We start from the raw sequence: 26,179 nt of genomic DNA, 5'->3' as shown, positions 1-26,179 counted from the left end.
GAAATTTTAATTCTTAACGAATATTCGAATACCCATTTTGGTATCCGAATACTTGGGTGATATCCGGATATCCAGATACTCGGATATTCGCTTCCATCCCTACTTATAACCATTATGAATCACCCTCAAAACCATTGCCCAGCTTGAAACGAGTGCTGGTGGTGGTGTTGGTGTTGGTGGTAGTGGCGAACCATTATACAACTAGGCCATAAGGCATCCTCTTTTAATTCATGGTTTTGTTCATGCAAGTTACTTATTTCCTACCTTTGTTTTGCCGAGGGCCCAGTTTTTCAGTTTCAGTCCCTTCAGGAGTACCTCACAGGAGTGCTGGTCACCAACAAGTCGGGGACCGGATCCCAGCAATAACAGGGAGTACCTGCAGAGAAATATTTCGAGGGTTAAAGGTCAAAAGTTATTGTATGAACCTGACACCAAGCATTATGTACCCACAGGGGAACATAGATAGGGTTTGAGATCAATGTTTATTGTACAAGTAAGGCACCAACACATATCATCAACAGGGAATTCTTGCAGGGGCATAGATAGGGTTTGAGATCAAACTTAATTGTTCAAACAGAGTACATGTACATGTGGTTCAAGATCAAAATGTATTGTATAAGAACCACAACCCAGCTTCAACAGGAAGTATTTGTGTGGGCAAATAGATTGATTACAAGGACAATGGTCATTGTACAAGCCTAGCACCACAACAAATCATCAACAAAGAGTACAGGTATGAGCACATAGATAAGGTTCAAGGTTAGGGTTTGGGTCAAAGTGCATTGTTTAAGCCAGGCGGCAGACTCAGCACCCACAGGGAGTACAGACTTGCAGGGTCCAATGTTAATGTTCAGGTTAAAGCTTATTGTAAAAGCTGGTAATCAGAACCAAGCATCAACAAAGGGTTGAGGGATTCATGCACAAAGCAGGGTAATAGGGCTAAGTATGCTTTTCAAATTGCTTCTGAAATCATTTATAATTCACTTCAAGGTAATTCCTATTGTTTTTGATGCAAAAGTCTGAGTAAAAAAATATCTTTACAACTGTACAATAGTCTGCAGTTAAAAGCTCTCAACACCCCAGGATTATTCCTAAATAAATTAACCCCTGTTTAAATCATTAAGACACAAACCTCTTCACAAACTCTGCAAATGGAATCCTGTGTGAGTATCCCTCTCTCCTGATACGGGTTGTCTCCAACACCCCTGTGTACTTCAGTTGGGTGGTCACCTTGCGAGAATCAAACTGGTCAGGAGCGTTCTTTTCATTTGGGCGTATACATCTGAAATAGGGGAGCGAGGTGTCCATTCAAATGTCTCCAGATCAATAGATGTGTTGATGCGTTTAAAAGTGAGATATAAAATAAATGTTAATATAAACTATTCATCTGCCAGCTGCATAAAAGGTTTATATCTAACCCAAAGGTTATCTTTTGCTTACTCTGCATATATCATCGAACTGATTGGTTAATTATAGTTAGAAGTGGATAAATATTAACCAATCAATAAACAATTTGGCTAACTTTAACCAAACTAAAATATTAACCAGTTGTATGTGATTGGTTGGAATTTATTTGAACTCTTACAAAATATCATTCTCGGTGGCTGATGCATCTCTGGTTTTCTCAGTCAAGGAGGCATTTAAGTTGAAAAAAATCAGATTCAGTCAAGGGATATACATAATTATGCCTTTTGTCATAGTTAACATGACTGTGTACAATATCATTAATTATTTCATGCTTATAATGCCTTGCTTGTTAAAAATAGCTTTTGTTAAGATTTTTGGCATGAGTTCTAAATTAATATTTTAGTTATAATAGAAATATGTTTACTTATATTGAATATAAAAGTCTTTGAAACACAAATCAGACCTGACAAAGTGTGGAGATCCAGCCACCATCTTGGCAAGGAGATCCATGAGAGAGAACCGAAAATACGTGGCCACTGTCTGCTGTATGCGTGTCATTGACATCGCTGATGAGCCCTGCAAATTATTTACATTTTTATTTTTATTTTATTGTTGCTTTTGCATACAAACACTTGTAGTATATAGTGGTGATAAAAGCTAAGAAAAATATTTTTTTATCCCTATGAATCTACTTTTGTACATGGAAATCCCCCAAACAGTAATTTTAGAGTAATCATAGTACTGACAGTGGTGTAAGAACAGGGTCTTTTTATAAGAACTATGATATGACTGTTGCCACCCAATGAAAATATATGGCCATTGTCAGCTGTTCTTGTGGTAACACATTTGACTGTCAAATCAGGCGTCACAGGTTCGATTCCTAACCGCAAAATTACAAAATAATATTCTGCCGCGAGGGATGATAAATAAAGGTCGCATGTGACAGTGCTATACACTGGTGCAGAGTAGCTCTAACCTGGGTTACATTTTGTCTCTGCACCATGCTCCAAAAACATAAAATGACCAACAACCTAATCAGAGCACTTGCTGAAAGGTCGTTGCTGAGTGCGAGTATAAATAAGCTTACACACCCCACCCTTTATGGGTCAAAGAATTGAAGGTGCTGATGAACTGAATTGCACAGAATCTGATCAAAATCAAAGCACTGAATGTGATGTAAGGACAGGGAGTGTTCTGTGACACTTTTGTTTGTTGTATGTATACGATTAAATCAGAAATTCACAGAGAATGGAAAAGTCATTTAGCACAGCAATGAAATTGCGTAGTCAAAAACAGTATTGTATACTTAAAACTTTGATGCTTATTTATTAGTTTTAAATGCTGAAGATGGCTGATTAATTTCATAAAGTATTGTACCACGTTTGCCCTTTATAAAACACAAAAATAGTGCTTTTCATGTTTAAAATTTGATCACATTTTTTCTTGCGGTAATGATGTAAGAAAGCAGTAGAGCTTGCAAGCAATTACACTTCTTGGTTATATGCTCACTTGCCCTACTGAGTTCATACAGCATAAATGTAAAAAAATCCCATCATTTTAAATAATTTTTCATTCTGATTGAATAATAACAGTAACTTCTGAAGTTGAATATTTGTTCTTAAAGAAATTTTACCAACAGCATACAATTGTATAAAAGAATAATAAAATATAATGATATTTGTAATGTTGTATATCATTGATTAAATGACGTTGTGCTTATCCATTCTAAGCGCAAAGTGGAAATAAACTTGAATGTTATACATTATTAACTAAAGTTTTACCTTATCAAAGGACTAGGTGAATGTAAATATTTTCAATTGAAACACTAAGGAGGGACCAAGAAAAAATCCAATAATTATGTAAGATGGGAGGCATATTTTCTTGGACTTCTGTTTACATTGAAATGGCTGTAACTCTTCAGAAAGCAAGAAAGTAGGATCATTGCGTTTAAACTTAAATGCAAAGAAATGAGATTTAGAGTATAAAACATGCAATCATAAAATATACATGATATTTACTAAGCAAACTAGTACAAATACAATAATAAAACTAAGAAAGCATACAATTTTATATTTTGTATCTTTTAGGCCAAATTTAACCTTTCTTTTAAGAAATTTGGTAACATTTTTTTCCTATCTAACAAAATATAATCATTTCTAGTATTAATTGAAATAAAGAAAAGTAGAGTAATTATTACATATATTTAAGAAAATAGACATGTTAACATTTATTCATAGAAATCATCAACTAAATAACTAATTCAGAAGAAGAAAAAAATAAACTTGGAAACTTGAGTCCTGAAATACATGGGCAAAGCATGGGAGTTCCAGAATCTGTTTGCAGGAAAATGGTTTTAAATGTTTACCGTTATTAGAGATTTGTGCTGGAATGTAATGACAGAAACTTACTATACATTGTTAAATTTTATACAAACAACTGTTAAAATGTAGAGAGATCCATTTTACTTGGAAAATGAACCTTAGGGCTTACAGGAGCGGGTCTAAGAAATATTTAGGAGTTAAGGGTAGGGTTTCACCTTTTAACCAAATATAGACATTTATAATAATAATGCCCATTATTTTTCTATCAAAATAACACATGTGTTATGATGATTATTTGATAATGGTCGAGGCCATTAATATGTGACTGCCTCCTTTGAAAACATTGATATAATTTTTTGCAGAGACATTTTTGTGCATAACTATACACTTTTTTGAGGAGAAAACTTGTTGATTAAATATTTTTCTAATTCACAGTTCCATAAACATCTTGGTCAAGTGTTTTTTTTTCATTATACAAACAACAACAAGTCCATATATTTCACTGATGAAACTAAATTAAATTTTGGCATTCAAAAACATTTACTACACAGTCAAAAACAAACTGAAAACACTCATAGTGCTATGATTATAAAATTTTCTTAAATTAATATTGATTTTTTTCACACATTTTCGGCTTCTAAATTAAGACATTAATTAATGCTAACGATTAAAGAGTATTTAATAAGTATTGAAACTCCTTATTCACACAAAAATCACATCATAAATTTCTTACAATTAATCATATCAGCAAATAATGAAACAAGAGCTGTCACAGAGACAGCGTGCTCGACTATTCCGCCGCTTTTCAATGTAAGGATTGAATTTTAAGTTTTGGCGAAACTTGCATGGATCATGCACTGTTAGATTAGATTTCAATGCAACACATGGTGTGCTGAGATATTAACATAAATGTGGTTCCATGCAAAGTTTTAATGAGAATTTCTAAGTCTAATAATAAAGGGCCATTTTTTGCAAAATGCAGTTATCTAACTTGGTTATTCAATTAGGTTGAGTGGTTGAATACCATTGTATAAAGTCTCAATGCAATACATCAAATAGTTGCTGAGATATTATCCTATGTGTGCTAACATGCAAGACCTTAACCTGAATTTCTAAGTCGCAAGATAAAGGGGCAAAATTTATATATTATAAAAGATAGAGTTATCTTACTTGAATAAATATTAAGAAGGTTAAATAGATGGGAGCCTGTAAAGCTTGTGTTCAATGCAATACATGAAGTATTCGCTGAGGTATTGACTTAAAAGTGGTTACATGCAAAACCTTATCCAGAATTTCTATGTCGAATAAAAAAGGGGCCACTATTTTAATTTAATGCAAACTGGAGTTATCTTACTTGGTTATTTAAGTAGATTGGATGGTTGAGTACCATTGTATAAAGTCTCAATGCAATCCATCAAGTAATTGCTAAGATATTAACCTATGTGTGCTTACATGCAAAACCTTAACCAGAATTTCTAAGTCAAATAATAAAGGCCCATAATTTGCATTAAATTCAAAAAGTGTTATCTGGGAATACATATCTAATGTTCAATGCAATACATGATATATTTGCTGAGAAATTGCCTTAAATGTGGTTACATGCAAAACCTTAACCAGAATTTCTAAGTCGAATAATGAAGGGCAATTATTTTGCATTAAATGCAAACTAGAGTTATCTAACTTGGTTAATTAAGTAGGTTGGATGGTTCACTACCATTATATAAAGTCTCAATGCAATACCTCAAGTAGTTGCTGAGATATTAACCTATGTGTGCTTACATGCAAAACCTTAACCAGAATTTCTAAGTCAAATAATAAAGGGCAATTATTTGCATTAAATGCAAACTAGAGTTATCTAACTTGGTTGATTTAGTAGGTTGGATGGTTGAGTACCATTGTATCAAGTATCAATGCAATACCTCAAGTAGTTGCTGAGATATTAACCTATGTGTGCTTACACGCAAAACCTTAACCAGAATTTCAAAGTTGAATAATAAAGGCCTATTATTTGCATTATATTCAAATAATTGTTATCTAACTTCATTAATTTAGTATGTAAGATAGTTGGGAATACATATCCAAGTTTTCAATGCAATAACAAATGTATTTACTGAGATAATGACTTAAAGGTGCTTACATGTAAAACCTTAACCAAGGTGTGACGCCAATGCCGACGCCAACGCCATGGTGAGTAGTATAGCTCTCCTTATTCTTCGAATAGTTGAGCTAAAAATGAGACAATTTACAAAATGAGATGCCTTAAAGCTGCACTATCACAGTTTGACAGTTTTGACATTTTTTTAATTTTTGTCTCAGAATCAGCTGATTTTGGCATCAATGCCTTCAATTCAGACATATACAACAACTCGCAATAGAACAATTTTTGGAAAATTTTCAAAATTTTCTTTTTTTCTTAAAGCCAAAAAACACTTATTTTCGAAAATGAATATAAAAAAACTGCATCTGATAATTTGTAAACATTCTTGTATCACAGGTTTCCAGACATTTCTGCAAAATTTGGCTCATACAAAGACAAAAAAAGGTTAAAACAGTTAATCTGTGAGAGTGCAGCTTTAATAGTTCAATACTTGACTATGTAATACTGCAGCATCTATTTTTATAATCTACATTTTCATATATTTCTAAATGTTTATCTCTGTCAACTATAAAACTGGTCTGTGCTTGTCTGCAAGTGCAATGAAATTATAAACAATGTCAATCTAGCAAACTTGAATCACTTTGGTATGCACAAATTACACCACCTTGACGAAAATATGTCTTAAGGTATTCATAGTTCAGGTAAGACTTTCATTTCATAAAGCTAATGACTGTAACAAATTAAGTTTGATTGATGAATTCACATACATGCCATATTTCTGAGAGGCTTCCCAGGGGATTTTGGTCTGGATTCCAGGGGATTTTGATATTACACCAGGGGATTTTTACGCGGCGAAAATTTATGCAATATCTGCATTTATAATATAAAAATAAATACAGAAATACACTCAAATACAATAATTTTTGGACTTAGTCATCATGGACCTTCATGGAATTTCACACTCATAATATTATTAATGCTTTCCATTGTCAACCTTAAGCAAGTTTTGATTTATTTTTTTTTATTATTTTTTCAGGGGATATGATTCCCCGGCGGGGGACCAGGGGATGGGTCGAAATTTCGGGGGATTTTCCCCCCCTGCCGGGGGATATGGCATGTATGATTTCACATAATTATGGTATCATTTGAAAGGGTATTTCTAACTGATTACTATAATCTGTAAAACAAATGACTGAAAAAATAACTATAGAGATAAGATTATTGCAGTTTGTGTTCTTTATAATTTCAACTGAAATCGAATGTGAACTGACATATTTTGCAATTTTCCATGGCCAAAAAGCCTTATATGTGAGATTTTTTCAGTATTTATCTTTTAACATAATAATTATATTGTTTCTACACTAACAAAACCCTTTCGAATAACACCAAAATAATATGGGCTCACTAGTAATCCAAATTTCATATAACTGCACATTATAGAATACCTTGACAGTAAATTATGTTTGTACATTAATAAATGCATCATAATAAATCAATTTCAATCAATAAATTACCAGAATAGTGCATTTTGCTAAAACCCTAAGTGCAATTATGCACCAGTCAATTGTAACCTAGGCCCCCCAGGTCCAGAGGCATACCGGGATAGCGGGGGAAATGCGCCGTGTTTTTACCTTCCAGGTGGCCCTGCTGTGCAGTGTGAATGCAGTGGTTTTGTTAGCCTTACCTAGGATGTCCCTGGGTTGCAAGGGCAATTGGTGGAGATTTTAACCAGCAGTTTGTCCACGCAGGGATTGACTGGACCAAAAGTCAAAGTCCCTGCTTTTCGCCGGACCTTGGGGGATATGGTTACAATTGACTGGTGCATTGGCCAAAAGCCTTATCCCATCCATTTAAATCAAGGTGTAATTTGTGCAATCAGTTTTATTGAGACAAGGGCACACATGTTAAAGGCATACTTACTAAAGCATTATATATCTGAAAGTTTATAATAAACACGCAAATGTACATTTGAAATAGCCTATAATTAATCTAAATCGGGCGTATGAACCTATCCATAGTCAAACAATAAATCAATCAACTAATAATGATGTTACTGATACTCAACTTTGTGAATTTTATGCAAAAAGTATACACCTAGCTCAGTTAGTGCTGGTATTGGTCAGTATAAAGTTGAACAACTTCTAACAAAGGTTTAATACATTAACAATATTTCCTAAAGGGAGACAACTTCCCCAAAATATATCCAGAATTAACTTGCCTTGCTACACTCCATAATCGGTGTGGACATCGGATACTTTGGCCAAAATTTCTCGAACAATAGTAAGTGACTTTAAAACAAGATTAAGCCCTAAGCACAATATTTCTAAACAGTGGCAATGACCAACCCTGTTGCCATACTAAACAATTAATTCAATGTTTCCTTTGGGGACACAACTTCCAAGGGAATAGATACTAACTCCATTTCCTCCAATCCTCCATCTGCTCCAGGCTCTTGATACTACATGTATGTACAGTGACAATGGTCAACCCTGTTACTGTACTGGTCATTCATTTAAAGTTTGCTAGCTTCTGATACTCTGCACAGAGGCTATGGTCAGCCCTGTTGCAAAACTAGACAATTAATTCAATGTTTCTTAAAGGGACACAACTCCTAAGGGAATATATACTTACCCTATTACCTCCAATACTGGATGTCTGCTGGCTCCTGATACTCTGCACAAAGGCTATGGTCAGCCCTGTTGCAAAACTGAACATTAATCCAATGTTTCCTAAAGTGACACAACTCCTAATAGAATAGATACTTACCCTGCTACCTCCCATACTAGACGTCTGCTGACTCCTGATACTCTGTACTGAGGCTATGGTCAGCCCTGTTGCTGTACTGGAGGGGGAACTGAGGCTGCTTCCTTGGGTGCTTGGCTTGAGGCTGCCACTGGCTAGATTACCTGGAGTGATATATTCATTATAAAGCTAACAATATCATTCTGTTCTACTTTTTTTGATGTATTATCAAAATAGTTATATGGGTTCAAAAAAGTCTATTCACTATTTATCTCACTAGTTTTACACTCAATGCTTAAGCAGTGGAGATTTGTTCTTCTTTATGAAATGATATTTAAGGTACACGAGGACAGTAAAGTATTGACATGGTATTTCAGGTAGGCATAAGGAGAGTAAAGTATAGACGGTATAGAACAACAAAACAGTTGAAGACACCACCTAACACACATGCAAACACTAGTACACTTAATTACAAGTGAGGAGTGAAACATTAAACATATAACAGTATCAGACGCACAAATCAGATGGTCATTTTATCAAGCCATTGGGGATACTCATGCAGAAATTATCAGACATTCCTGAGAATTTCCTGAGAAAAAATCCTGAGAAAATCCCAGGAAATTCCTGGTTTATTGTATTTCAAGGATATATACCAGGTGCAGCATTGGAACAGGAATTTCTAAGGAGCTCCTGAATGCCTCATTTCAGTGACCTAAATAATATGTAAAGCCACATATTGTGTAAGAACAGACAAAGGGTCTATCTATAATTTATTTGTACCCTTGACCTTCAATATGATTGACATCAATCTATTGCATTATTAAAATCATCCCATGAGCCAACATCCATCTCCAGAGACAACATTAGTGTTTATTTGTTTCTATTTGTTTCTAAAGCTACTGGTTTGACGAATATAATGTAAAGTATATGTCAATTTAAATGTATTGAAGATGAGGACCACTTCCTACTTGTTTGTGGCTTCTACAAGGATCTACGATTCCAATATATCCCACAGAAATATTATATTAATCTTTAAATGAACAAGTCTAGAATTATAACACATGTCATCTCCTAATGTTGCTATGGTTAAGGGTATCTCTACATATTTGTACCATGCATTGTACTACATAAAGAATGAAATTCTAAAAATACCATCCATATAATAACCATGTAACTGTATATTTGTTTTATTGTGTTTCAGTGTACTTCTGCACACAATTGTATGATAATAGTGTATATCTGTATATTGTAATAGGCTCATAGTGACCTTATAGCAAGTAAACTTTATCATTGTCATTGACAACTGTGTTTATTAATGATACTCATTGTTTTGAAGTAGAAGTCCTTTTCGCAAGTACATGCTTTCTACAGGTCAACATCTACTTAACACACTTAAAGTAAGAGCAAGTTAAACAAAACAAAAGTCACTTGAATCATTGACTTATTTTCAATATCACTCAATCATCAACATCCAAACAGGACGTTCCCTCCACTGAACAATATTGGAGTGTTTTTTTGTGATTTCATGAACACATTAATTAACTACACTTTTTCAGAATTGGTAACAAGAAAGCAGACTTTAACATGCTTTAACTATCATGCAGATAATTTATAAAATAAATGCTGTTCACTTATACACATGTTAGTTATTGCACGTTGTTCAAAACTGGTACTGCACCCACTAACCTCATGACAGAAACTTTACACTCCTGCTTCTCACTTATATATATTACTTTCAATATTCCACTTAAGTCACCGGATGCAGTAAATATTACAAATTGTATCATAGGATGAAATCAAAGTATTTTAAAACAGTCTGTCTGGTGTGGGTCAGAAAATAAATATATAATGGCAATTTGAAAAAGCGTAAATCTTAAATGGAAGGCTTTGATTCTATTAAAAAAATAATACATTTGAAACTATTCAGATAAGCCAAGCATATGGTGTACCACATGACTTCATGTCAAATGTAAACAGAATGAGGCTGGATATTTCAGACATTTTTCGGGCGGGTTGTAACCTATATGACAAATGTAACAAAACGAAGCGGAGGATGATCCCATGCAGATTAAGATCTATGTATAGGCAAGAGCTCATTTAGACTTAATTGGTACCACAAGAGAAAAAGAAGGTAAAAAAAACCCAGTCAAATATTTGTCACACATAAACGTTTTAAAAATTGGATAGTTCTTTTAAGGGCGTGCCTACGGTACACATAATATCTATCCAATCATATTGAATTTTCTATTGTTACATTGCACAGCTTTTGGGAAAAGAAAGTATGGCAAACTGATATTGTCTACCTGAAAAATGTCTTAATTATCCATATTATATACATTTAGTCTCTGTTTACAAGTGACATATTAGCCAACTGGGGCCAATTGTAAAAAATGGTTATTTTTTTTGGTTGTGAGCTTAAATGTTTATTGATTGGTCAATATTTATCCAATATTTACTTTTAACCAATCAAAGCATTTAATTATGAAAAAAAAGATAACTTATCAACAAAATAGCAAGATTTTATTCAACATTCACCTTATCTTTAATGGCACACAGAGAAAGATTAATTTTTGCCTAAAAAATATGCCAAGCAATGCATTCTATGATTTCATTTCAGGTGCATAATAAACAAAATTCAAGGGAATAATTGTTAGTAACCCTAAAATCTACCTATTCAATTCACAACATAGAAAACCTGATGGTTTATATAGCCATAACCAGCCTGTTTAGTTTAGTGGAGATTTTAAGAGGTAATTTTACCATTACCATAGACAGAACGTTTAATTTAATCTCGTTACTAAAATGTTAAGGGAAATTTCACCATGAAAGGGTTTTTTAAATGGATACAGTTGAACACTGCTATTCCGAACACAGTTTATCCGAAATTATTGCAATTTGAATTTTTTTTTCGGTCCGGATTTTACTCCTTCTTTGTTTAACTAAATTTCAGGTCTTTATTCCAAAATCACAATTCCGAAATAATCGCTATTCCGAAGTAAATATTACAGTCTCGATTTCGGTTTTCACACCTATTTATCAATTCTTATTTTGAACTCGATCGTGTCAAAGTTTTTCACATCATACTGCGAATGCACTCAGGCATCAGAGTGCTTGAGGTGACAATGGAGCACAATTAGTGCTTGTTAAAGGATGACATTGAGCACGCGTATGTTACAAACATTGATGTCAGAAAATGAGCGATTCATTTAGGTGATGTAGTGTGTATATAATAGCTGGTTAACACAATCTGAATTTCATTCAAAATGTCTATCTCATCTGATTCGATCACTGCATTGCTCACTTGACCCGCTACCGAACAGTTCGAATGCATGCATGTGCTTTCATTTTGTTTTAAATGTTTTATGTTGTTTTAATAAAGAAGTATAATAACGAATTATTTGTCATTTATTAAACACTAAATCAACAAATATTTTTGTATTCGAAAAATTACTTAAACTGAGTGTATCGTATTGGTAATGTGTAACCAACATTGCAATCTGCAAGACTTAGTATTTCACGACATCTATAATTCCCGAACGCTGTTATTTGCGAAAAATTGTTAATCCGAAACACCGCTATTCCGAAGTAATTTGTTGGGTCCCTATGATTTCGGATTAACAGTGTTCAACTGTGTAATGAAAACATACATACATAGTTTTCACTGTATGTTCAATGTACATTCAAGTTTCATGTTCATAATTTTCTAAAACTTTGTGAGCCCCCTATCAAATCTGTTTAAATGGCCAATTAACAAGTTTATAAGTCATTGGCAATAAGCTGTGTCCATTGATTATAAAAAAATCAATAAAAAAGATCTAAGAGAGCCTAATACAGCTAATCCATAAAAGTGTCCTAATTCCTTAAAACAAATGGGATATTTTCCTTTAAGTATTTAAACAGGAAAAAATATAAAGCTAAAGATTGGAAACAATGTGAAAGGTTACATTCTACCAATTTACGAAACCTGTGGCCAATCTTACCCAATGTAAAATCCGTGCTAACTGCAAGATGGTTTATATTTAATCTACATTTGTTCATTGCTTTGATCAGTCTGTATCTAAATCGGCCGATTGTTTTAAAATTTTGTAGTTAACAACGTTGCTAACATAATCGTTGTTAAATTTAAAATCTTGACTTCTCTGGAAGTTTGATAGATACACTTGTAATCTGCTGTATTTCCAATAAGATTTGAGACAATTATTTCAGCTGTACTTGTTTGTATTTAAATATGTAAATTTAAAAGTAAATAATGATGTCACTAAGCTTGTTGTTGACTGTAACAAAGTTCTAAACAATCGGCCCAATAAGACTAAAAAAGGACTTGTATGTATAAGTATAAAAAATATTAAAATATACTTATAAGTTACTTGATTTGACAACTCGCAACTTTCGAAAAGTCATGCGGTAATATTTGAGCAATCATCTTACAACAGGTTATTTAAGCTGTGAACAATGTTATAAAGTGACAATATATTTTACATTTTTTACTGGTTAACAAACTGAGAAGGCTCTAATAAAAGGTAATATTTACACCTCAACTTGCAATCCTTAACTGAACTGCCTTTCGGCAATTGCGTTTATCAATCGATGAACGCAACATCTTCGGATATGTTCGGATCGCAATTCATCGCATAACAATATACATAAAAACTGCTAAAAATTGATCTTGTTATTGTTTGTATTGTGTCAGCAGGTCCCGTAAAATATAAATCAACATTTTAGAAAGTGTTAATTCATAATATTTTAAATGTATTGTTGCCATAAGTGTTTCAATTTTACGGTTAAAAGTGATTTTAAGTGGTTGATCTTTTCCCGTGTTATTGTGACGTCATTTGAAAAAAACGTTTCCGGTTACAGTCGGGTCGTTCTATTTACAAAATGGGTAAGAAAGGATCACTGAAAGGTTTTCTTTAATGAAATGAAGTATTTTTTCAACAATTCTTGAATGAAATAATGAACTATTGGTGTAAATATAAGGATGAATTGCGGAGTTGATGCCATTATCGGGGATATGAACGCAATAGGGCTGGTCAAAGAATGCGTGGAGTCCTTTCTTTAATTAATGCATATTATAGGTGATTCCAATAAGAACCTCAGTTTTTGCCAGGTTCAACACTGGTTATCCAACTAACTCGAAAATTATAAACAGGGCCTTAATTCAGCAAATATTGGAAAGGTGTCTGGACCTTTGGGGGGGGGGGGAATTAAACTAGTAAATGCTCCATTTGGGAAAATTTTAAAGAGTTTTGCGTAAATGCTTCAAGTTGATTTATCAAAATAAATAAAAGGTTGATCGTTAATAAAGCTCATGAATTGAAATAGTCCCGCTGAATTTTAAGAAGAAATTCCTAACTTACTTGACATGTATGAGTCAAACCACTTTCTATCTATCAATTTAACTAAAGTAACAATGGGGAAAGAAAAAGCCAAAATAAATCAACAATATGCTCCAAAAATATCAAAAAGTAAAAAATATTCCTTCATGGTGCAATGTTAAAACAAAAATACAATGAATCACAAAACAAAACAAAAATTGAACAAATATTCATTTAGGTCAATGCAATAAAAATAGATTATGTTATTAAGTGTATGATGTATTAACTTTTAGTAACAATTAAAAGTTTTTTAAAAATCTAAAACAGTCCAAGATTAAAATATTTAAAAACAGAAAACACACAAAATATATATGACAATTTAAAGCAATTGCAACATAAAAATAATCAATAAAATGTGCTCAGATCAATCCTATTACCTGTCTTAGTGAGTGGAGTCTGGAACAACGATTTCACAACACTGTTGTCCGAGGTCCTTAGCAAATTGCCCACCTCGCCCGGTAATCGATCTCGATTCTTGTCCAGAAAGCCGGTACAGTCATACCTGCAGATTAAACAAGACATGTCAACCCTAACTGGATGGACTCTTATGAATGTGGGATATGAGATATAGGTTTGTTTGCCATTGTTTAAAATTAAAGAATATTGTATATGGTGAAGAATTTAGCTATGACCTAGTTATCTAGTTTTTGACCCCGTTTCAAACTAATTAAAGAATTCATCAAGGCAATTATTATTACAAGGTATGGTTCCAAAAATCAGAAAAACTAAAATTTGACCTAGTGACCCAATTCGTTATCATATGTGACACAGTTTTAAATTGGTGTGAGAGTTCATGCTCATGAGAGAACATTCTGAGTGAGGTTGAACAATATCGGGCCAAATATAATGTCTCTAGTGTGTTTCAAAGGTTACTTAAAAATTTGACCTAATGACCTAGTTTTTTAACCTATTTGACAGACGGCTGATATTTCATCAAGGGGAACATCTTGACAAAGTTTGAACATTATCTAACCAATCCCTACCAAAATATGTATTTAAGGTTATGAGTTTTGATTGGTTATAGAAAAATGCATTATTGATATTTCGATCTTTTCTATAAAAAGCTTATTTGTTGATTTTTTTAATCGGCAACTATGTTGAAGAAATAAAAACAACAACATAGAAATAGAACAGTGTGGCTGTAAATAATTAATACATTCTTACTTCACTGATCCAGCATAGTGGTCGATTATGAAGGTCAGACTGGCCGTGGCTTTGGGCCGACTGTAGTGGGAGCTTTTTATGTTCTGATGGAATTTCTCTAAAAATAGAAAGCCAATCAAGAATTAGAATATATATTAATCTTCGTAAAGCAGGGAATAAACAAAACTCCTAAAGGCAAACATACAATATGCAGGCTCCTGTAACCTGTCAGGAGCAATACAATTAACCATGACCTTGACCTACTGACCCAAGAACCAATAGGGGTCATCTTCTGACCTTGATCAATCTGCACATTACAAGGCATACTGTCGTGAACGATTTAGTTTCTAATTAAATGCTTTTGTTATGTTATGTTTATTTTGTTAAGTTTAAGTTAACTTAATTCAAGTTTAAGAATTAGCCAGATAGGCGGAGTTATTGACGTACTCCAAACGGAGCAAATAGACACGTGGTGTTCGGAGCAGACTCCGTTCCATATGAATCAGGACTTTATCGTGCACCGGAGCACCGGAGCTTTTGTTAAATAAAGTTACCCGGATGAACTCTCATATATAAACGAACGTTTCATGTTCTTACATAAGATTTGATTTGGATTTTAGACCAGAGATTTAGACTTCAGACTTCAACATTTGACCTAACTTGGGACTTTAAAACATATTTCTAAACCAGCTCTTATTAGAATTTCACTAAGTAAAACGGTATTATAAAATTGTTAACGAAGAATAAAATGTTTAGATTATTTTACTGTGTTGCTGAAATTAATTTATCCAAGAAACAATATTACAGTGTGTCGAACAGACGGCATTCAATCTAAAAACGCTCTCTCACTTTAAAATAGACAAACAATTATGTTCGCCACATTTGTTTGGTGCCGGAACCCGGGAATTCCCAGGGAATATTAAGAACTTTCCGTGTCGTGAATAGTGTGAAACACCACAACATAGGAACTAACAAAACCGACGGATACGGATTTGTCGTTCGTGAAAACAGCGTAGCGGCTACATCTGTGAAGTCACGTGTCTTGAGCGGCTACAAACTTGCCTCTCAGGAAACACGCCTACAGTCTCTAAAAAGGAGATTGGCGTTAGTTGTTGCAGAATTGAGCAGCAGTACTACACTGAACAATGTCGTCCAAAACGTACATAAAGGCTGTACGGACGAGGTTCAGGAACAGCCTTAAGAAGGAAATTCAGAAAGGCATGGAATTATCAAGAAAAGATATAGAGGAAATCGATTTAAACGAAGAAATAACGAACACAAAAAAGTGTATTAAAATGCTAAAAGCATATCGCGAAAAGTTAGAATACCAATGTGAAAAATATGTTGGAGTATTAGAAGACTCTGAAGGAGAAACAGTAGAACAAATATTGAACGAGGACTATACTATCTGTGATGAAGCAACTGAATGTTCTATGGTATTGGAGAATTATCTGGATGAAATGGAATCTGCAAGGAAACGTGGTTCCAAGGAAACGGCGACCCGTGAAGAACAGGTTAGTACCATTACACATCAAATGCAATCTTTTATGATCGAACAGAGTACACATCAGCAAGAATTTGTAGAACGGCAAAGTCAACAGCAAATAGAGTTCTTAGAAAAACAAGTTCGAGAACAACACGAGGTTTTAGACAAACTTTCTAAATCAAAGTCGCCATCAACGTCAGTTAAATTGCCAAAATTGGAACTTAAGTGTTTCAATGGTGATAAATTAAAGTGGTCAGAATTCTGGGATGCCTTTGAGTGTACGGTTCACATAAATGAGAAACTGTCAGACGTTGAAAAATTCAGTTATCTCCAGACAAAGCTAGTCGGTGAAGCAAAAGCAGCAATATCCGGATTGTCTCTCTGTAACAAAAATTACCGAATTGCCGTAACCCTGTTGCAAGAGAGATTCGGAAAGAAACAAGAAATCATAGATATTCATTATCACAAGCTGATGAATATTGTTCCGCCCTACTGCAAGACCGAGAGTTTGCGACTCTTTCTTGACACAGTTGAAAAACATATGCGGAGCCTAGAAGTATTAGGTGAAAACATTGATCAAAACATGTTTGTTTCAATGGTTAAATCGAAAATTCCAAAGGACGTACTCTTGCACCTGGAGGTACAGAAAGGCTCAGGAAACGAATGGAGCGCTAAAACACTCCGACAGCGATTACGAGATTACATAATTGCTCGTGAACACGCTGAACAAAGCAACCAACAAGAGCCTGCAAACAAAATGAAACAGAATATTGACTTTCAAAGTGGCAACAATTTTGAAATTAAAAGCGCAAGGCCAACGAAAATGTTTGGTCAGAAGCCAGTCTCCGCTGGAAAGCACATCTCGGCGGAGTCCCTAATCTCTGGAGACAGCAAAAACAGTGTTTATGCAAACAAGTGCAGATACTGTACGAACTCTCATTGGAGTGATGAATGTACGAAATACAAAACGATTCCAGAAAGAAAACGCTTGCTGAAAGGTGCATGCTACAAGTGTCTGAAAGTTGGACACAAAACTGATAAGTGTAAGGCTAGAAAACTGTGTGTACATTGTGGTGAAAAGGATGTTCATCACAGAAGTCTTTGTCCCGCCAAATTTAGTGTACACATTCCCACAAGACGAGCAGAAAGTGCGAACGTTTCAGAAGAACTTGTGTCTGAAAATAATGATGTACATCACGAAAATGTTCTCGTGTCATCTGGTGAGGTTGTCCTCATGCAGACTGCAAGAACAGAGGCAAAATGTCCTACAAGTGAAAACAGCCGCCAGATTAGACTCCTCCTAGATTCGGGGTCACAAAGGACATATGTGACGGAGCGCCTGGCGGAGCAGCTTGACCTCGTTAGAGGAGAAATGCAAGAAATAAAACTAGTCACGTTTGGTAGTAATAAAGCAAAAGTGATCAAAACGCCGACTACCAAATTGAGTCTGAAGCTGACCAATGGGAAATATCTGAGCATAACTGCTAATATTGTGCCTGACATCACAGGGACAATAGAAAGGAAAGCTGTACATCTGTCTCACTCTGAGAACATACAGCACATCCTGAGCAGTGTTGACCTGGCGGACACCATTCCTACCACAAATGAATACTCTACCATAAACTTGTTGGTGGGAAACGACTACTACCTTGACGTTGTCCTGCCACAGAGGATAGAGATACAGCCTGGTTTGTACCTTCTAAGTTCCAAATTTGGTTGGTTACTTACCGGTCGCATCAATGAACCATGTGAAGAGGAAGCTGAAAAGAATGACATTGGAATGCTCATACTTACCTATGGGACCGATGCTTATAGAATAACAAACTCAAATGTGTTCTCTTCAGTGGATAGTGATGTTCCAAAGAAGCCCGATCTCGAGGATTTCTGGGCAATTGAATCTATCGGGATACTTGACGACCCTAGACAAAATGATGACGAAACTGCCATGGCCAAATTCAAAGAGACTATACAGTTCAAAGACAGTCGTTATCAAGTTACCTGGCCATGGAAGGAAGAAAATCCCGATCTCCCTGTCAATCGCGGATTAGCTCTTGGTAGGCTGAAATCTACAGCATCGAGAATGCAAGGGAGACCAGAGCTACTGAAACAGTACGACTCCGTTATACAGGATCAGCTATCAAAAGGAGTTATTGAAAAGGTGAGTGGAAATAGTACCAACACTGTCAAACACTATCTTCCACACCATGCAGTAGTAACTCCTCAGAAGTCGACAACAAAATTGAGATTGGTATATGATGCCTCCGCCAAGACATGTGACAAAAATAAAAGCCTCAACGAATGCCTCTACAGGGGTCCAGTTATGTTGCATGACCTCTGCGGCATACTTATGAGATTCCGCACTCACAATATTGCTATTGTGGCGGATATTGAGAAAGCTTTCCTTCAAGTAGGACTTCAGCCAGATCAGCGAGATGCAACTAGATTCATTTGGCTAAAAGACTGTGAAAATCCCAGCACAGGAGGTGACAACTTGCAAGAATACCGTTTTTGTCGTGTTCCGTTTGGGATTATTTCAAGCCCTTTCATTCTTGGAGCTACAATAGAGTGTCACTTAGACAAATATGACAATGACATCGCAAACAAGCTTAAGAATGACATATACGTTGACAATGTCATAACAGGCACACATACAGAAAGTGAAGGGGTCGAGCTTTATACATCATCAAAAGCCATGTTCCATGACGCTGCCATGAATCTTCGAGAATGGTCAACAAATAGTAATTTTGTCAACAGTGTGATTCCCGATACAGACAAGGCCAAGTCTGAGTGTATCAAGGTTCTTGGCCACACGTGGAACACTAAAAATGACACTCTGACACTAAAAGAATCTCCAGTGTTAAATGACACTGCGAATCCAACCAAACGGAAGGTACTGAGACAGCTAGCGTCCGTTTACGATCCGCTGGGATTTTTCACCCCAGTGCTTTTGAGGGGGAAGGTGCTCATGCAAAGTCTTTGGAGCAAACATCTAGACTGGGACGACAACTTACCATCAGATGACGTCATACTTTGGGATACAATAAGACAGGAGTTGGCCAAAATTCCAAACGTTGCCATACCAAGGTGCATCGCTCAGGTTGGTTGTGAAAAATCGTCATACAAGCTATTTTGTTTCTGCGACGCATCAGCAAAGGCATATGCAGTTGCTATATACCTGCATCAAACAGGTGTCAATGAGTCAAGGTGTGACCTTATCTTCGCAAAGTCTCGACTTGCACCGACAAAACAGATGTCGATTCCCAGATTGGAGCTCATGGCGGTTGTAATTGGGGTCAGATGTATCAAGTTTGTGAAGGACAATTTGAATTTGCCAGTTGATCATATTCATCTTTGGACTGACTCCCAGTGCGTTCTTCACTGGATCACTTCAGAAAACGTGTCTTCTGTGTTCGTAGCAAACCGAGTGAAAGAAATCAAACGGCAGTCGTCAATCAGCTTTCATCACATACCTTCATCTGAAAACCCTGCAGATATCGCCACAAGAGGCGCATCTGTACATCAGTTGAAGGAGCTGACACTGTGGTGGCATGGACCAGAGTGGCTGACACAACAAGGTTATAACTGGCAGATAGAGCCGAGCTCTGAGAAAGACCTCGACGAAGACTTGATCAGAAAGTCTGAAGAAGACAAAAAGTTGCATAAAAAACAATCAGCTGAACATGTTCTTGAAGGAGCAGAAAATTCAGATAAGAAGCTCAAAGGAGCATCTCCTGACGGAGCATATACACAAACGGAGTTACCCCCCTTTGAAATCGAAAGTGAAAAGTACTCGTCAGCTACAAAGTTAGTTCGAGTTACTGCTTTTGCACTTCGATTTATCAGCAAACTTCGAAACAAGTCAACTGAACGTGGGGTGTTAACAAAACAGGAACTGGACCGCGCCGAACACCTGTGGATTACATATGTTCAGCAAAAGTGCTTCAGAGACACTTTTGTAGCAATCTCTGAACAGAAACCAAACAACTTGCAGAGAAAATTGGGTCTATATGTAGATCCAAATGGATTACTCAGGTGTAGGGGACGGTTAGAAAATACCAATCTAAGTGAAGCTGCCAGGTACCCTATTCTTTTGCCAAAGGGTGAACGACTCACACACATGATGATAGACAAAATGCACAAAGAAACTTTGCATAGTGGAGTATCACAAACCTTAAGCAGGGTTCGCTTTAGATTTTGGATACCTAGCGGACGCACTACCATAAAGGGCGTTATACGACGGTGTCTTGTGTGCAGGCGCAACGAGGGCGGAGCTTACAAAATGCTACCGATGGCTCCGCTGCCTATGTCACGAGTGACCGAGTCATCTCCTTTTTCAAAGGTTGGCTTAGACTATCTGGGTCCGCTATATATAAAAGGAGCAGACGGAACAAGCAAAGTCTGGATATGTTTGTTCACATGTCTTGTTACTCGAGCGATTCACTTAGAACTTGTGCAGAACATGTCCACAGAACAATTTTTGATGTGTCTGCGTCGATTTATTGCCTCTAGGGGAAAACCGGAAGTAGTTTTTAGTGACAATGCACTCCAGTTTAAGCTGGCCAGTGAGACCGTGGACATCATATGGAAAAATATCTTGAAAACTGAAGACGTACAAGACTATGCCTCACAAAACGGTATACATTGGATATTTAACATAGAGCTAGCACCATGGATGGGTGGCTTTTATGAAAGGCTTGTGGGCCTTGTCAAACGGTCACTGAGAAAAACCATCGGCCGAAATCTTCTCACAGAAATGCAAATGCAAACATTGATCAAAGAAATCGAGTCAGTTATAAACACAAGGCCACTCACGTACGTTGGCGACGACGTCAATTCAATGATTACGTTAACGCCATCGAGTTTTTTGACGTTGAATCCAAAAATTGGAATACCAAGTGTAGATGTTGACAGTGACACGGATTATACACCGTATGAAAGCTCTGCGCAAAAGCTCCTCCAAATATGGAAAAAAGGGCAAAAGCTCCTTAATTTATTTTGGAAGATGTGGAGAGAAGAATATCTGCTTAGCCTCCGGGAACGAACTCAAACAAAGCTCAAATCTCATAGAATACAGTCACACTTCTTACCAAGGGTAGGTGACGTAGTTCTTATAAAGGACGATGTTCCCCGATGATGTTGGAAATTTGGAAAGATTAAGGATCTTATCAAGAGCTGTGATGGTCAAACCAGGTCTGCTAAAGTACAGACTCACACAGGGCGTGTCATAGGTCGACCCCTTAACTTACTATACCCAATAGAAGTATCGGGGAACGTCGATGCTAGACACGACTCATACACGCCAGAGTCATCGGACCGGTGTTCGAGACCCAAACGACCAGCCGCCGAACAAGCGAAAGTAAAACTGAGTGAATACTTCAATAAAGACAATTAATAAAGGTGATCTTTGAATGAGTAACTTTATATGCCAGTGTAGATAGTCAATATACACGTTTATTTGATTCCCAATAAAGCAATTACAACCATCCTTTAAATGCATACATGTATATACAAGATCTTGTAAAGGGTACATGTTGCAAAGAAATGAACGGATACGTTTTATACAAGTATATGTACATACCAGATCAGCTCCGCTTATGATATTTATGTATAAAGGCTGAGCGGAGCCGGTTGAATTAATCCCCCCGAGCTCTCTACCTAAGGTTCTATTGTTATCGCTGGCGGAGACCTAGGCTAACAATAGCTGGCGGAGCCAGCGGAAGTGATTTTGCCCGTGCACGATGAGCACATGGTTCGAACTGATCATTTTCGCTCTAGTCTTCGACAACTTCAGACGTAGTTCACCTCTTCAAACGTTATCAGATTCAAAACCCAGCCATGCCGTTCATGTGTGAGACATGTGGTCGCATATACGCGAATAAGCGTAACTTATGCCGCCATGTAAAAGAGAAGCATGATAATGGATTGTTGCATTTCAAGTGTGTGATGCCAAACTGTCAGTCAAAGTTTATACGCAGAGGGTACCTGAAAAAGCACCTTACACTAATCCACAAAATGGACAAAACTACAGCCCAGCAGTCTGCGTCGAATGTCGTCCTCCAGCCAAACAAACCTGCGCGGAAGCCATTGACAGAAACATATCAGTACGAAGCCATATCTGAAGACAATGATGGTGATTTTGACAATTGGTTGGATACTGTAATATCTAATCCAAGTGGTGCAACACAGGAGACGGACATTAAGCCAGGTGTTGGATCTGAGGAAGCGGTTATTGACGACGAAATGTCAATCAATAGGATGTATGATGAGGCCGGATGTGAGCTACAACGGATTCGTGAGACAGACACTGGAATCAGCGGAAACGCCGACGTAACGGCCACTTACGATTCAGACGTCACCGTTACTGATGACGTTATTACCTTAAACGCCGTCGAATGTGATGAAGTTACAGCTGGTTCCGACGCTATGGGTACAGATACATCAGTGGACAGTATTACAAAAGACGTCACCGACGCTGACAGTCACGTCAGCAACGTCGACGACGTTTATTCAGCGCACAGCGACGGCGACGAAATTCCTCCGTCCACAAGCAACGATGATGCCAGCGTCCCTTCCGTGTTCAACGCCACCGACGACGACGCTTCCGTGTTCAACGCCACCGACGACGACGCTTCCGTGTTCAACGCCCCCAACGACAATATAGACGATAATATTACCGAAGAGCATGAATATATAAACGTTACATTAAGAACAACCACCAGATACGTCAACGGAGTATATGATAGTGTGGACAGAGTTGTCTCCCTGGGGTATTCAGACAATTTTAATCCAGATTCAGTTGACCCGTTGACAGTCTTTAGACGTGTTCAGGAAGAGTTTATGAATTACGTTTCACAGCATAATCAGTGAATTGGTAATTACTTAAATACAGACTCCGCCATCTCTCCGGTCGGGAGTGTCGTGAACGATTTAGTTTCTAATTAAATGCTTTTGTTATGTTATGTTTATTTTGTTAAGTTTAAGTTAACTTAATTCAAGTTTAAGAATTAGCCAGATAGCCGGAGTTATTGACGTACTCCAAACGGAGCAAATAGACACGTGGTGTTCGGAGCAGACTCCGTTCCATATGAATCAGGACTTTATCGTGCACCGGAGCACCGGAGCTTTTGTTAAATAAAGTTACCCGGATGAACTCTCATATATAAACGAACGTTTCATGTTCTTACATAAGATTTGATTTGGATTTTAGACCAGAGATTTAGACTTCAGACTTCAACATTGGACTTTACTTTGGGACTTTAAAACATATTTCTAAACCAGCTCTTATTAGAATTTCACTAAGTAAAACGGTATTATAAAATTGTTAACGAAGAATAAAATGTTTAGATTATTTTACTGTGTTGCTGAAATTAATTTATCCAAGAAACAATATTACAGTGTGTCGAACAGACGGCATTCAATCTAAAAACGCTCTCTCACTTTAAAATAGACAAACAATTATGTTCGCCACACATACTTCATGTAACAAGGCAAAACTACCAGCAACTGTATTAAATAACAACCTATGTTTTTACTTAATTGTAAGATAAGAATCAGAGAGTTTTGATTGGACTGTAAAAATAACTGGCCAATGGACTGAATGGAATCATTGAAGCATATCTTATAATAAGGATAATAACTATATTGAATACTGCCCCAGGAGGCTTGATATGGATGTCCAGTTGTATACAGGCTGATCGAATACTGACAACCTTGTATGCTAAGCATGATAGTTATGGTGAGCACTTTCTCAACCAGCAAGGCTAACAGGCTCAGGGGCTTCATGGTGACCAAGTCTTATATCATATAGCCTGACCATACAGTGACCACCCAATGTCCAAAATGATCTATACAGTATACTGACCGACAAGAGTCCAGTCTGTCGCCTTTGGAAAGTGGCTTTCCTCATCCAGCAGGGCTAGCAGACCCAGAGGCTTCACCAGAAACATGTCCAGTAGGGGTCGGTTGTCCACAAAGGTCACCGCACTTCCGTCCACACCCTCATTTTCGTACTCTTGCTGGAAAATTCAGAGGCAAACAGGCATGGGTGTGTAATTTACTGAAAATTGATTAATGCTGTAGTATACTTTATATTTGCAAGGGATGTTTCTATATTTTTGTGTCTGCCAATTTTCACCAGGTTTAGTTTTTGAGATACCATGATGATATGAATCGGTTTTGTATAACCTGGGTCCATATTCACTATCATCCTGAGAATTAGTTTGACACCCAGACTCAGAACAACAAACTTTTAATCGTAAAAATGCTATCATAGGAGCAAAGATGGTAACAAATGATGTACATTGTGTGTGTTACAAATAATCTGTTCTACAATCAGGCACACATCTTTTGTTAAAGCTGCTATCTCACAGATTAAACATTTTGAAAACGTTTTTTTGTCTAAGAATTACTAAAATTTTATTTCAATGTCTGGAAACCAGTGATATAAGACTGCTGACAAAAGATCAGATCGCACGTTTCCATATTTACTTTTTTATGCCCAAAACCTCATTTTTCCTAGAACTTAACACTTTTAGCTAAAAAATATTAATTTTTTAACATAAATATAAAGACTGCGATCTGATCTTTTGTCAGCAGTCTTATATCAATGGTTTTCGGAGATTTACGCAAGACAAAAAATATATTTTAGATATTTTGAAACATGTAACAATGCAGCTTTCTGGGCCTGCTGTCAGTCTAAAGTTTAGACTGAAAAAATTAGTAAATACTGTCCCTGGCCTTTGTGCATGCATGTCTTTGATTAAGGAAGGCTAATACCCCAACTCCTAAATGCTGCACTTACCAGTTCCCATGCGAAGATATGCTGATTGAAGTAATACTGTATCTGTTCATTGGCAATGTTGATACAAAGCTGTTCAAATGAGTTGCTAGGGAAGTTCTCAAAACCAAATATGTCTAGTAGACCAATAATGCTGAGACTGTCCCTGGAAAAAATATAACATTGGTGAGGGCAGTTCTCAAAACCAAATTTGTCAGTAGACCAGTAATACTGAGACTGTCCCTGGAAAAAATATAACATGGTTGAGGGCAGTTCTCAAAACCAAATTTGTCAGTAGACCAATAATACTGAGACTGTCCCTGGAAAAAATATAACAATGATGAGGGCAGTTCTCAAAACCAAATATGTCAGTAGACCAGTAATACTGAGACTGTCCCTGGAAAAAAATATAACATGGTTGAGGGCAGTTCTCAAAACCAAATATGTCAGTAGACCAATAATACTGAGACTGTCCCTGGAAAAAATATAACATGGTTGAGGGCAGTTCTCAAAACCAAATTTGTCAGTAGACCAATAATACTGAGACTGTCCCTGGAAAAAAATATAACATGGTTGAGGGCAGCTCTCAAAAACAAATATGTCTAGTAGACCATAAGGCTTAGACTGTCCCTGGAAAAAAATATAACATGGTTGAGGGCAGTTCTCAAAACCAAATATGTCTAGCAGACCAATAACGCTGAGACTGTCCCTAGAAAAAACATAACAATGATGAGGGCACTTCTCAAAACAACAAAAATGTCAAGCAAACCATTAAGTTTATTTTGTGGGGGTTTTTTTTGGCATTTTTTGATTAATGATATCCTTTTGTAA

At 36.4% G+C, this 26,179-nt stretch overlaps 1 protein-coding gene across 14 annotated transcripts in view; it reads right to left on the bottom strand.

The window, feature by feature from the left end:
• Nucleotides 1-26,179, bottom strand: part of LOC128240676 (myosin-IIIb-like) — a 91,525-nt gene that overhangs the window by 26,029 nt on the left and 39,317 nt on the right. For 8 of the 14 annotated variants that reach the window (XM_052957372.1, XM_052957383.1, XM_052957384.1 and 5 more), the window contains exons 20-30: nt 25,373-25,514; nt 24,434-24,587; nt 15,108-15,204; nt 14,321-14,445; nt 12,549-12,569; nt 8,593-8,732; nt 7,747-7,761; nt 3,773-3,790; nt 1,871-1,983; nt 1,133-1,282; nt 265-376 (exon numbers count right to left, since the gene is read on the bottom strand). In XM_052957372.1, the coding sequence (XP_052813332.1) occupies nt 265-376; nt 1,133-1,282; nt 1,871-1,983; nt 3,773-3,790; nt 7,747-7,761; nt 8,593-8,732; nt 12,549-12,569; nt 14,321-14,445; nt 15,108-15,204; nt 24,434-24,587; nt 25,373-25,514 (1,087 nt within the window). The remainder of the gene's footprint in view (nt 1-264; nt 377-1,132; nt 1,283-1,870; nt 1,984-3,772; nt 3,791-7,746; nt 7,762-8,592; nt 8,733-12,548; nt 12,570-14,320; nt 14,446-15,107; nt 15,205-24,433; nt 24,588-25,372; nt 25,515-26,179) is intronic. The other 6 variants (XM_052957376.1, XM_052957375.1, XM_052957377.1 and 3 more) reach the window with 6 other exon arrangements.

Source organism: Mya arenaria, chromosome 7, assembly GCF_026914265.1.
Source record: "Mya arenaria isolate MELC-2E11 chromosome 7, ASM2691426v1".
Lineage (NCBI taxonomy): Eukaryota > Metazoa > Mollusca > Bivalvia > Myida > Myidae > Mya > Mya arenaria.
The sequence above is the reverse complement of the archived record's forward strand: the minus strand, read 5'-3'. Positions and strand labels throughout refer to the sequence as shown.